The sequence below is a fragment of the Prionailurus bengalensis genome, chromosome B2 (genome assembly GCF_016509475.1).
Source record: "Prionailurus bengalensis isolate Pbe53 chromosome B2, Fcat_Pben_1.1_paternal_pri, whole genome shotgun sequence".
NCBI classification, from domain to species: Eukaryota; Metazoa; Chordata; class Mammalia; order Carnivora; family Felidae; genus Prionailurus; species Prionailurus bengalensis.
This window is the reverse complement of record NC_057349.1, coordinates 50,034,352-50,047,569: the sequence shown is the minus strand read 5'-3', so window position 1 is coordinate 50,047,569 and position 13,218 is coordinate 50,034,352. Positions and strand designations below refer to the sequence as shown.

Sequence of the window (13,218 nt, the reverse complement as noted above, 5' to 3'; positions counted from 1 at the left end):
TCTTAGCACCACTGCTGCTACCAAATATTCTTATGGACACTTCTCCCCAGCTGTTGAGTGCCCAGTTCTAGTTTGAGCTTAATAACATTTCATCTGTCACCTTTCTTATTTCCTTGCCAACTTCCTAGTTAGAAAGGACAGATGGTAGCTATTCCTTCCAAAGAAGAAGAAACTGAGGTTCAGAGAGGTTTGAAGCCCTGTCAAAGACTCCACTGCAACAAAGCAGGGAGGAGATTAGCTCAGATATCTGTGCCTATTTGCCATGCTTCACTAGAAAAACCCATCTTCTCTCAAGGAAAACAAAGGAATAAGAGGTGAAAAAAAATAGCAATAATAATTGTAGGTGGGATGGATACTAATTTTACAGGTCTTATTTCATTTTTATTGATACATGATTTTCAGAAACTGTATAATGGTTTTTATGTGGTATTGACTTGACTCTGGTTAAGTGCACATGTAACTCCGTAGTATCTATCCCTTTCCTCCAGTAATGGGAAAAAAAAATCATCTAAATCAGCTGTAAGATTTGTCTTGTTAGCTTGTTCTCTCACTGTGAGAAGGTGCATTCTGCCCCTAGAGAGTAGACTCCTTTGAGAGGGGAGAAGAGCACTGCAGGTAGTTGCTATGGCCATAGTTCATGTCACTGAGTACTTCTCCCCCACACCCCGCCCCAGGGAATGAAAACATGACTCCACTTGGTACTGATTGAGCAATGCCAAAGCATATGTACTTTGTCAGAATTAAATAATTAATGCAAGCCTTGCTTCATCCTTGACCTGCCCTTACAAATATCCAGCTCACACTTACCTGTGCAAGCAATCAAGAATGCCTTAGCTGGCTTGGACGACAGTGTTTTGCCCTAAGAAGTGGTTCTCTGCTTCTGTGTTTCACTGCTGCCTTGCATTGCATGACCTTGAGTCAGCCCTTGGCCTTTCTGTGTGTTGCTGTCCTAATGGCCTTCTTGAGGAAAACATTGTAGGTGTAAATCAGTAATATCTGTGAAGCTACAGCTTCCACAGCAGGAAGGCGCACTGCATAAATTCAGATTGCTTAGGTATTCACTGGTTATTTCCATATATTCATATCAGGTTCATCATTAACAGAATGTGGCAGAGGAGAGAAAGCCTTCATTGTGGCTGGATGTTTTCCCTTGCCCAAGGGTTGTTAATGAAAAGTAAGCACAACACAGTTTCTGCCAGGATGAAAGGGAAAAATCCCTCTTTTATTTGACTGGCATGGGGTACCCTGAAATTAAATCGAAGGTCTGTTCCTGTCTTCTGGAAGCCAAGCAGTTTTGAACAGGAAGATTCTTATCTTGATAGCACTTGGCCTTTGCATGATGTCTGAATGACCCAGCTGTAAGCATTTCCATTGTGAATCAGAAGCCCAGAGGAAGAAGTGGGCTTATTGTTGCAAGCTCCAGTGCACACATCAGCAGAACACGTACCTGGCTAAGAACTGGATCAGAGCTTAGCACTAGCTCCTCACAGGTGAAGTGCATGACTAGCTTCATAAGCCTTCATTCTTCTGTGCAAAAAATGCAGCTGTGTCTGCCCACCCCCCTGTTGGGGGGTAAAATGAAAGGATTCATACTACTAATAATGACAAGGTCTTGCAAGGTGCCAGCATGCCAAGCACAGCTCTATGAGCTTTGCAAAATTAACGAATTTGGTCCTGCAAAACAAGCCCTTAAGGTAGAGGCTATTTTTTCCTATTTTACAGATTAGGAAAATGAGGCACAGAGAGCCTAAATGATCTGCCAGACAGTGAACAGAATTGGGATTTGAAACTGGGCAACCCGATTGGTCTCCACACTTAACCACTATGCTGTATTGCCTCTCATATGGAAATTATAATGTTTTGTCAAAATAGAGATGAATAATAAATGTACATGACACGAGGGTCTTACAATTTTAGTTACCAAGGAATAGAACTCATCGGTATAAGGCTAATAATAGCTAATTTAGTAATGGAAAGAACAGGAGGCTAGGTCTTCTACAGATATATTCACAAATGCTTTCTAGTTATAAAAGGCTTATACTCAAATACAGTCTAACAAACAGCATATGTCAGCTGACAAATACAATTTCGTTAGTCATTTTTAAAAGTCTGTTTGCAGTTAATTTTTTTCCTAGCCGTTGTTCCTCTGATTGTTTCAGGCCTGAAGTATGATCTACAGAACGTGAAGCTGCTTAGACAGATACATGGGGGACCAGAATCTTCATGCTCCTCATTTTATTAGTGCATCTGTTCTAGTAGGATTAAAGAGCAGTTAGCAGTGAGGGACCAGATAAAGCTTGACTGATGGGAGGAGGTAGTTAGTGCTCACAGGAGCATGACCTATAGAGTGGAAGCAAGGTACAAGGTCCAGAGTGCAAGAGGTTAGGTGTATCCCGGTACAAGTTGATGTAATGGGATGAACTGAGCAAGGATAAGGTGCAACTTTGTTGAGGTGGGTGTTACACGTGGGTGCAGAGGGAGCTTGCCATGGGGCTTGGAGGCTGGAGGACAAATGACTCACTATAAGGGAAATGCCACATAAGTTTGGAAATAATAATTTCACCCAAATAGAGGAGAAACAGGGAGTCTAAGAAGAGAAACCGCGTGCATCTGGACTTGAAAGGACTAGAACCACAAACCAAGATTTAACTGTGTGGATTGAGAGGGACAGAGTAGAGCAGAGTAGTACATTAGCTCTAGTACATTCTTATAAGATTGTGAATAATTAACCACCGCCCCACCTTCACCAGCTCCGGTGACTCACTTTTCCCATCTGTTCAGTAAGAAAATGATGTTTGTTATTTCTTTTTTTCACTGGTGTGTTTTTAAGGCTCTGAGTGTTTAGGAAGAGAGGACCCACAGTTCATATATTTTCAGGGTGACATAAGTCTTCCTGCGTGCACTGACGAAAGGTCACTCTCTGATAACTGCTTGTGCCTTTGCACATTCTTAACCCGGTTCCAAGATGGGAGCATACAATCAGGCCTTCTGGGAGCTGGAGCGTGCTCTGAAGAACAGAGGGTCCGAACACGATGACTCAGTTATGCTGAGTCTTAGAAACTGCCCACTCTAGTGTGCGTTAACAATCTTTATTTTAATTTGCCTGATAATAAGCCATCCAAACTTATCCACATCAAAAATTGTTTTTGGGGCGTCTGGGTGACTCAGTTAAGCATCTGACTTCGGCTCAGGTCATGACCTCACAGTTCGTGGGTTTGAGCCCCGCATCAGGCTCTGTGCCGCCAGCTCAGAGCCTGGAGCCTTCTTCAGATTCTGTGTCTCTCTTTCTTTCTGCCCCTCCCCTGCTTGCACTCTCTCTCTCTCAAAAATAAATAAACATTTAAAAAAATTGTTTTCTTCCATTTTAAAGGCCATCCTTGACAAATACTGCATTACCCTTTGAATATACTGATAGCCTCAAGTTTGGTTCTTACTATAAATTAGGTTTAATTTACTATTACTTTGGTTAGGACACTTAAGGAATTGGTGTGAAGAAGGCCATAAGGCATACATTGGTATAATGGCGGGATAAAGAATGAAGCAATGGAATATATACATGTATTTTTTTTCTTCCCATACAAACAAGGCACATATGCATATGCATACACATATGCAAATAGCCAACTCCCTGTGCCTATCTCTGGTCTAACCCAGGTAGGACTCCTTTGATCTTCTCTATGCCTTGGATAATGGAAAACAGAAGCAGTCGTTTGGTACAAAAGAGGTACTTCCTCTTCTCACTTGTGGCCCTCTTGAATATATATGATCCCTTCTGCACTTTCAGCCTCTTCTGTGTGCTCTGTACTTATATTTATTTTGTGCATCTTAGCCATTTGCCTGCAGATGCATCATTATGCCATAATACCATCCATTTGGAGTGTGACCTGATACCAAGCTCTGGTGTCTTCACCAGGTGAACAGAGAGGAGTGTCTTTTGATTAAAAAACACTGTTGCTTTCCATAGTGCATGACATCTAGTGCATGTTCAAGTATGACTACATCACAGTTACCCTCCCCTTCCTCTAGAGCAGAGAGGGTTTTGGGGAAATAGCCTTGACTCGTAGATTTAGTCCTGCTGGAACTCCCCCCATGCTGAGGACTTCCTGCTCTGAGCCCTCAATGTCTCCCACACTACTTCAGGGTCACTGCTCTTCTCAGTTCTCAGTTGCTATCTTGTGAGACTTCCTGCCTCCTAGTCTTCCCTCTGTTGTCCCTGTCTACTTGACCAAGATAGATTTGTCTCCGTTAAGCTCTTTCGTGTTCCCTACAAACCTACTGAAGTCCTTTGTTCTGTCAATAAGACTACCTTATGAAACCATCATGCTCCTGCCACAGTGCTAGGCATTCAGAAGAAATAGATCTGTAGCCTCTACCCTTAAAGTGCTCCATCTAATTATAGAGAGATAGTCAATATACTTGAAAATGGTAGAGTCTGCTCAAGCTCAGAAGGGAGAGCCTGTCATGTCCACCAGGGCAAGAACTATGCCCATTGAAGTTGCTTCTGAATCCACAGAGCCTCACATAGTACCTGGGCTGGAGTGGGCCCTCAGTGAATATTTATTGGTAGGATGAATGAATGAAGAAGGCTAGCATAGTTTGAATGGCTTCCTGGAAGAAGGGAAACTCAAAACAGGTCTCAAAGGATGGCAAAGATTGGGATTGACACAGATAAAAAGGAACAAGGGTACAACATTGTTAATGGGAATAGACGCAGTGAACCTGAAGGAAATGAGGGATTTTATGTGATTGGAACTTTACACATACTGGTGATAAGTATTAGAAAAGAAGTCTATCTCTGTAGGTAGACTGAAAGGAGTTGAAGCTTCTTAAATAACTTAAAGGAGTCATGGATGCTTGTGTGTGTGTGTGTGTGTGTCAGTGACAAGGGAAAGACAGTGTTTAAATTATCAGGAAGTGTAGTAATCCAGAGAAGCTGGGGTGAGAAAGGCCTACCAGAAAGTGGCAGTGTAGGGATGGATGAGGAAAGCAAAGATTTAGGAGGAAGGAGTATAAAAGGGCAGGAGGGGTCAGATGGAGATATTTGGGTGAGAAACAGAACATATTTCCATGGCTGTTTGGAAAGGATCCAATATAACTACAAGAAACTGGGATATCTTATCGAAAGGTTTGGGAAGGAGAGATGATTTGGGAGAGGAGAAAAGTGGTTTGGAACAGGTTAATGGGGGGAGACAGTGACATATCCTGTTGGAGACGCAGGTCCAGAGAAGGGTAGGAAAGGCACATCAGAGATGTAGATCTGAGTGTTTTTAGCATAGAGGTTGTCAAGGAATAGTGTGGCTCTTCTGTGCTGGCTGGTGATTACTCCCATAAAGTGCTAGTTGGGATCCACCTTTCACAACATTGATAATGACAGCACAGGACAAATAACACCATCAGCAGCATTCACAGAGTTGTATTTCCAGTTTTTGTGTTCCAGTGAGATTTAGAGTCACATAGAATGATGTCTCTGTCAATGGATGCTCTGTACAAGTGGAAGGTTTTAGGCTTTCAGAGGCATTTATTCAGAGGCATTTATCACCGATCAGTGGGTGTTGGAGTGCAACAGTTGGAGGTTCGCGTGTTGAATGACCTGCACACACCCCCAAAACTCTGCTGCAACTGAGACAGGATTCCCATTTGATGAGCTGTCTTTGCCTTTCACAATGTATGCTGCAGATACACCTTTTCTCCTTCGTTAGGCAAATAATAAGCATTTAACACTTAAACATTTGTTGCAACACACCAGAATCTCAGATATGAGTAGGTCATATTCTCAGATCTCTTGTTCCTTAATCAAAAATTGCATTTGTGGTTTTCTTGTGACATAAACTCTCAGAACTCGTAAGACTTTTGTCTTTTGAAACGGTTTTAATCTCAAATTCTTTCTGGCTGACTTGGCCAGGGTAGGCATGATTTTTTTTTTTCCTTGAGTGACAATTTCTTTTTGCAAAGTTCTCTCAGCCCACAACTGAGTTTTGATCACTTAAAAGCTGTTTTCTCTCTTGGAAAAAAAAAAAAAAGAAATTATGAAGATCAGCTTTTGAACTGTTTTACATTTTGAATTCATCAGTGGGAAATGAAAGAAGTCCTGTGCATAGAGCCTTCAGTGTCATTCCAGGCTACTTTTCAAGTTACAGCTATTACAAAAAGAGAAATACAGCTGCAAAGAGCAATGTGGGAGCAAACGTGCATTTGGATTCCTTCTCCACTGTCTCCACAGGCTTCTTTCATAGGGACTTAAAGCCTGAGAACCTCCTCTGCATGGGCCCAGAACTTGTGAAAATTGCAGACTTCGGGTTGGCCCGAGAGATCCGATCAAGACCCCCATACACAGACTATGTATCCACCAGATGGTAAATACTCTTTCCTCAAAATTATTTAATTGCACTTCTTTAAAAATATACCATTATAGGGCACCTGGGTGGCTCATTTGGTTAAGCATCAGACCTTGTTTGGCTCAGGTCATGATTTCACAGTTTGTGAGTTTAAGCCCCATGTCAGGCTTTGCAGTGACAGCTCAGAGCCTGGAGCCTGCCTCAGATTCCGTGTCTCCCTCTCTCTCTGCCCCTCCCCTGCTCATTCTCTCTCTCTCCCTCTCCCCCCCCCCTCTCAAAAATAAAAAATAAAACATTTTTTAAAAATTTAAAAAATATATACTATTATGCTGAGGATAATTTGAATGTCACAAATATTAAATCTTCACTAACAAAAACAGTACAATTTGAAACACATATTTGTAGGTATATTGGTGTTGTACCAGGTTTAAAAGCTTGTGCTGTAAATAATTCCCCCTGATATAAATAATATTTTATATATAGCCCTCGCGAAAGACTATTTCCTAGAAGAGTTGTGTAGAAGATTCTCCAAAGACCTGTCCGAAAAAAGCAGCTAATTGCTATTGCTAAAACTTTCAGACCCCAAGAATTTAAGCAGCTGGCCATGACCAAGAAGTGGCCTACAGACAACAAGTTTTATGTTATCTCTTCTCTCTTCCTCACTCTTACTGTTTCTCAAGGATGCTGTACAGAAGAGTCATGGAGAGAAATGCTCAGTGAAAATACCATGAAACAGAGAAGCCCTAGTATATGACAGCATCCACAGCAGCCACCAAGTCTTCCTGAGTCCACCTACCACACTGAGCTAGACAGAAATTAGAAACAAGGTCGGGGCGCCTGGGTGGCTCAGTCTGTTAAGTGTCCAACTTCAGTTCAGGTCATGATCGCTTGGTTCCTGAGTTGGAGCCCCACATCGGGCTCTGCACTGAGAATGCAGAGCCTGCTTGGAATTCTCGCTCTCTCATCTTTCTCCGCCCCTCCCCTGCTTGCACTGTCTCTCTCAAAATAAATAAATAAAGACTTAAAAAAGGAAATATAGAATGCTTTTCACTGAGAATTGATTGTAGTGTGTCATCGAACTTCTGACCTGGAGAAGCAATAACCAGCAGTTCCTTTGTCCCTCCAGGTACAGGGCTCCAGAAGTGCTCCTGAGGTCTACCAACTACAGCTCCCCCATTGACATCTGGGCAGTGGGCTGCATCATGGCAGAAGTGTACACCCTCAGGCCACTCTTCCCTGGGGCCAGTGAAATTGACACCATCTTCAAAATTTGCCAACTGTTGGGGACACCAAAAAAGGTAATGCTAGGGATCAAAGGCCTGTTGGCTAAAGCCAGCAGCTTTTCCTGCTCCTTCTCCTGCACCCGGGAGAGCTCTGGCCCCGTGGATCACCTGCTGGTCTTGCAGTCTTTCCCTCCACCTCAGTGATCCTTCCCTGCCCTTGTTTGCAGAAGCAGCTGCCTCCCTCCCTTCTGCTCTTCAGTGTATGTGTTATGGTTCCCTCTGCTCTTCTCTCCGCCATCTCTTATCATCATGGCTACGACTCCTGCATCTGTTCTGAAGTCTCCTGAGTGAAATCCCTCCTTTTAACTGCATTCACGTATTTACCTGACTGTGAGATTTCCTCCCGCCTTCGCCGTCACCTTGGACTCAACACATCGGACACAGATTGTGTTTTGCCTACTCCCGGCTATCTTCCTTCCCCCGTTGCCCGTTTGTGCCCGCGGTCCCACGTAATCCCAGCACCCCGGCCTTCGGTCTGAGTTTCTCTCTCTCTCTCTCTTACACTCCTCTTCCCCTCATGCAAGCAGCCGCCGCATCATGCCCAGCTCTCACCTGGGAGCCCCACTACTGCCAGCGCAGGCCAGCCGTGACTGCCCCACGGCCTGTGTTTGGGGCATCTTCGCTGCAAGCCCTGCCCCCAGTTTATCTTGCAGCTAGATTCCCCTAGCTAAACGTCAGCTCTGGTCCCGGCCTCCCTGCTAAAAATATCTGCTGAGTCCCCACCTCACAGCCTTCTTCACTCTTATGGCCTCTCTCCCATGTGGTACCTGCGCCCTCCGGGCTCTGCTCTTGTGGCGCCCCACTTCCGAGCTCTGCGCAGGCGCGCTCTGCACACGGGCGTGAATGTCTCACCTGACCTAATTTCACTCTTTTTTCCAGGCTCCTCAGTAACTTACGTCCTGTAAGTTACTGCTTACGTCCTGCTGTAGTCTCCTCTCCATTTCAGCTGTATTCCATGTTGTAATATCATTGTCTGTGTACATCTCTGTGCCCTGGACCATAGGCTTACCCAGGGCTAGGCTTTGCCTTGTGTTTATTTTCCCAGGTCCTAGCACCATTACTGGTACAAACCAGACCCTCAAAAATTTTTTGATCGTTTGAATGAATCTTCAGTGCCACGTCTTCAAGATTTCCAGAGTCTCCTGCTAGAATCTCTCCCTTTTCTGGATGCCTGTACCTCGCTTGTGACCATGATCACTTTTTTCTCTGAATTATTGTGTTTTTAAATAAATGTTTCATTTTCTCTTTTTGGACAGTGGCATCCTTAAGGGCAGGATTTATATTGGATTATTTTTGGATACCCAACAAGGGCTAAGCATGTAGTAAGCACCCAGTAACTATCTAAGTGAATAAATCATATAATCTAGCCTTAGTGCCACTTTACCTTACAAAAAATAAAAGCAATTATACCAGAATGTGTTTTCTAAAATAGTAGAGTGTTTGAACTAGAAGGGACCTTGAAGATTATTTGTTCATCACTTTCTGTCATATCCTCCAAAATTTAGTGTCCCATGGGAATTATGCATGATGCAGTGGAGACCTTTAGACTGGGTGAAACAGCTTTTTTTACTGTTGGACTTCTTAGCATATTTATATTGGATCCTCAAGATGGGGATATTGTAATATGTAGGGTATCACAAATTTATTTAATTGGAGACAAGGTGTTTTGTTTTATTATCCCCCCCCCTTGCAAAATTTCTCATTAGCAGTTTCTAAAACCTCTGTTTCATGGAACACAATTAGGAAAATACTAATTTGAACCATCTCGTGTTAAGGTTATAAAACAAGTTGGTGGCAAATTCAGTGTCTTCTCCACTGTTGCCCAGACTTCATGTTCTTTGTAGTCTCTCCATTAGCATCCCCCTGAGTTTCATCACACACAGTGCCGCACTGTATGAACATGATAATGATATGATTGCTTTTCCATCATGGCTACGTGTACCGGAATGTAAACTATCACAACACATCAGCTAAGCAACATTTTCTTTCTCTTCCTTGTTTCAGACTGACTGGCCTGAAGGCTACCAACTTTCAAGTGCAATGAACTTCCGCTGGCCCCAGTGCGTACCCAATAACTTAAAGACCCTGATTCCAAATGCTAGCAGCGAAGCCATTCAACTCCTGAGAGACATGCTTCAGTGGGATCCCAAGAAACGGCCAACAGCTAGTCAGGTTTTCTTCCATTTCCTTGTTTGATGCATTTCGTATTAAGTTCGTATCTGACTCTGAATAATTCTTATCAATCTCATAGGAAGTATTTTATTTGGTATTATGGGTGAAAAATAATATTGAATGTCATTAATGGTGTATAATACATAAAAACATAAAACAGTTTGAAACTCACTGTATATAGTTAATGGTTTAAGCAATATAGTGGCCTTGAAAATTGGCATAGCTCTATGCCACATACATTCATTTTCACCACATACATGGAAATGAAAACAAACAGATATATTTACCTTTCTTTGGAGAATGTTTTCAAATATATTCTCTCTCAGTTAAGATTATGTAGCGCTTTGCTTCTAAGGCAGTACTGGTCGTTGAAAGGGAATTTGAAAATATCTTGTAAAATCCAACTTGCTCCTTTTACAGATGACACAGAACAACAGATGAGATAGAGCTGGAATGATAACCACCATGAGCGTTTTATAGCACTTTAGAGTTTGTGGATGCCTCAATTTTTACGTGATTCTAACCCTATGAAGATTCCATGAAATAAGTGTTATTGTTTTCACTGTGTAAGTGAGAAAACTGAGTCTCAGAAAGTATAAGCAGTTTGCCCTAGTCACTCATCCAGTAACTAGTACAGATAGTACAACCAACTGCAGTTCCTTCATGCAGATGGTAGGTCTTGGCCTCATACCTCCTGTTTTCTCAATCTGCCTTCCCCCAGGCCACTTTGTCTTAGATTGTACAATGCATCCAGAGGGGCATGGTAATGCTGTGGCTTCAACCACTCCCGTGCCTCTTGCAAGGCTTAAGTTTGCTAATTGTCTCATTGGCGAGTTACATTGCTCAGAAGGACGAAGGTGACCAGTTCTAACAGAGAGGATGATTTGGCCAAACAAAAGTGACAGGGACATGTGAAGATAGGACCAATGTGACAGTAGAATTCACTGGAGAGATGATAGTTGGGGGTTAAAGAATTATAGAAAAGCACGTTTCCAAAGGCTCAGAAAAGAAAGAGGCATAATTTGGTACCATAAAACTTTGGGTGGCTGGGGTTGGAAAGCTCTCAGAAGTGTACTTCAGGGGATAAAATTCACAAATATTCTGAGGGCAGAAGAAAAGCTTTCTGATGAACCCAGTTTTTTAAAGTTGTATCCAAGAGATCAAAAAATTCTGGAGTGCCTGGGTGGCTCATTTGTTAAGAATCTGACCCTTGATTTCAGCTGAGGTCATGATCTCATGGTTCGTGAGATCCAGCCCCACATCAGGCTCTCTGCGCTAACAGAGCAGAGCCTTTTTGGGATTCTCTCCCCCCCCCGCCCCTTCTCTTTCCAGGTCGCTTGTGCTCACTCTCTCTCTCTCTTTCTCTCAAAATAAATAACCTTAAAAGAAAAAAGAAAAGAAGAAATTCTGTAACAAGGAACCAAGAGAACAATGTGTACTTTTAAGAATAGTGTCATTGGCACCTGGGTGGCTCAGTTGGTTGAGCTTGTTTTCAAGTTAGATGCCAGGGTTTAAGATCAGTACCAGAGTATCTGTATTATTGGCCTCTGTATCTACACTTACATATAATAGTTGCAAATGTTTATAACTATGTCCCAGAGTCATCAAGAAGGGTTATGTTATGTTCAGTGATTTCCATTCAAAAACACTAGGGCATACAGGGAATGTTTCAGAAAGAATTATCAACCCCAGCACTTTAAGATTTATCCCTTGACTATCTAGAAAACTGGATTGTTCAGAAGAACAAGGTTTGTCCGTGATTCTTGAGAGGCAAGTTTTAACTATATCTGTATTACATTTTTGGCATTCCTGGGGTAATGTACCTGCTTATTTTACACTTGATTCTTCAGTCTTCCAGGATTATTGGCTCTCTCTGTTTTATATTATTTTTTTCTTTTTGTGAGCTGAGCAAATTGGCTCAGAAAGGTGAAACATTATATTTAAGGCACATAGTAAATAAGTTACCAAGCCAGTATCTGTGTTGAGCAAGAATACTTTTCAGAAGTAGCAAAGGTAACGGCAGTATAACTGGCTGCTTTATCCAAATAATTTTAAGTGTATACATTTTATATTTTAGATAAGGAAAATCATAAAGAATGTCACACATTCGAGATGCTGTTTTCTGGTTGGGTTAGGCTAAGAAACTGTAGTAAAATGGTCCCATGAAATGTAGCTCAGTGAGCCTGATGCTGTCAGTCCTCCTGGCTAGACTTTCCTCCTAAAGCAGCCCTATGTGTTATTCCAGGCGCTTCGATATCCTTACTTCCAGATTGGGCATCCGCTGGGCAGCACCACGCAGAGCCTTCAGGATTCAGGAAAACCACAGAAGGATGTCCTGGAAAAGGCGGGCCCACCTCCTCACATTAAGCCGATCCCACCTGCCCAGCCCCCAACCAAGCCACACACACGGATTTCTTCGAGACAGCATCAGGCCAGCCAGCCCCCTCAGCATCTCATGTACCCCTACAAAACAGAGGCTTCCAGGACAGACCACCTGAACCATCTTCCAGAGGACAAGCCAAGCCCGTTGCTCTTCCCGTCCCTCCATACCAAGAATCCTCAGTCGGTGAGCGATTTGCTAGTGAGCCTTGTCTGGCCTGTTCCTCCTCTGACCCCATTTATTGTGTGGAAGGTTTTCTTTTTCAGCATAGAGTCTAATTATAATAAATGTATCTTTGTAATACCATGGGATAGTGAAAAGAGCTTTGGCCTTGGAGTTGAAGTTCTAAATTCAGGTTCTGGCTGTGCCTGTCAATAGCAGTGCGCGTGGTAGGCAACCGTGGTGTCGGGGTTGAGAGCCGCACAGCACTCACACTGCCAGAGGCTCCAGTCTCCGCTCTGCTGTTTCCTAGCTCTGTGACCCTGCGCAGTTTCCTTGGCCTTCCTGCTCCTCAGTTCCTTGCCTGTGAAACAAAGATAACAATTGCTGTCTACCTGATAACAATTCTTTTGGGGACTAAATGAGTTAATACTTGAAAGAATTTAAAATCGTAGCTAGCACTTTGTTAGAACTTGATAAATGTTAGTCACTGTTATTATTAATCCCTGAGGACTCAGTTTCCTCGTCTGGAAAAGGAAGGTCATCATGCCTATCTTGCCCACCAGACCAGGCATGAGGATCAAAGGTCCTGCTGCTTGTGAAGATGTTTTGAAAAACCACAAAGTGCTATAATAAAATTTGTATACTATTATTCCTATTAATGCCATCAAGTAATGCTGTTAATGCTGGGCTGTTAATTGAGCCCAGGTCTTTCATCTCCTCTTGGGCTGGTGCTCAAAAGAAAACAGTTTGGGTTAGATTCAATAATAACCCAGGGCATCAGGTGACTGGTTAGCTTTATAATGCTGTCTGCCAGTCTGATTTTCTTTCTTTCTTTCTTTCTTTCTTTTTTTTTTTTTTAATGTGTATTTATTTTTGAGAATGAGAG

At 42.7% G+C, this 13,218-nt stretch overlaps 1 protein-coding gene across 2 annotated transcripts in view; it reads left to right on the top strand.

Annotated features, from left to right (window-relative positions):
• CILK1 (ciliogenesis associated kinase 1) overlaps positions 1-13,218 on the top strand; it is a 59,646-nt gene that overhangs the window by 35,989 nt on the left and 10,439 nt on the right. For both annotated transcript variants that reach the window (XM_043591655.1, XM_043591656.1), the window contains 4 exons: positions 6,221-6,353; positions 7,462-7,633; positions 9,623-9,790; positions 12,036-12,356. In XM_043591655.1, the coding sequence (XP_043447590.1) occupies positions 6,221-6,353; positions 7,462-7,633; positions 9,623-9,790; positions 12,036-12,356 (794 nt within the window). The remainder of the gene's footprint in view (positions 1-6,220; positions 6,354-7,461; positions 7,634-9,622; positions 9,791-12,035; positions 12,357-13,218) is intronic.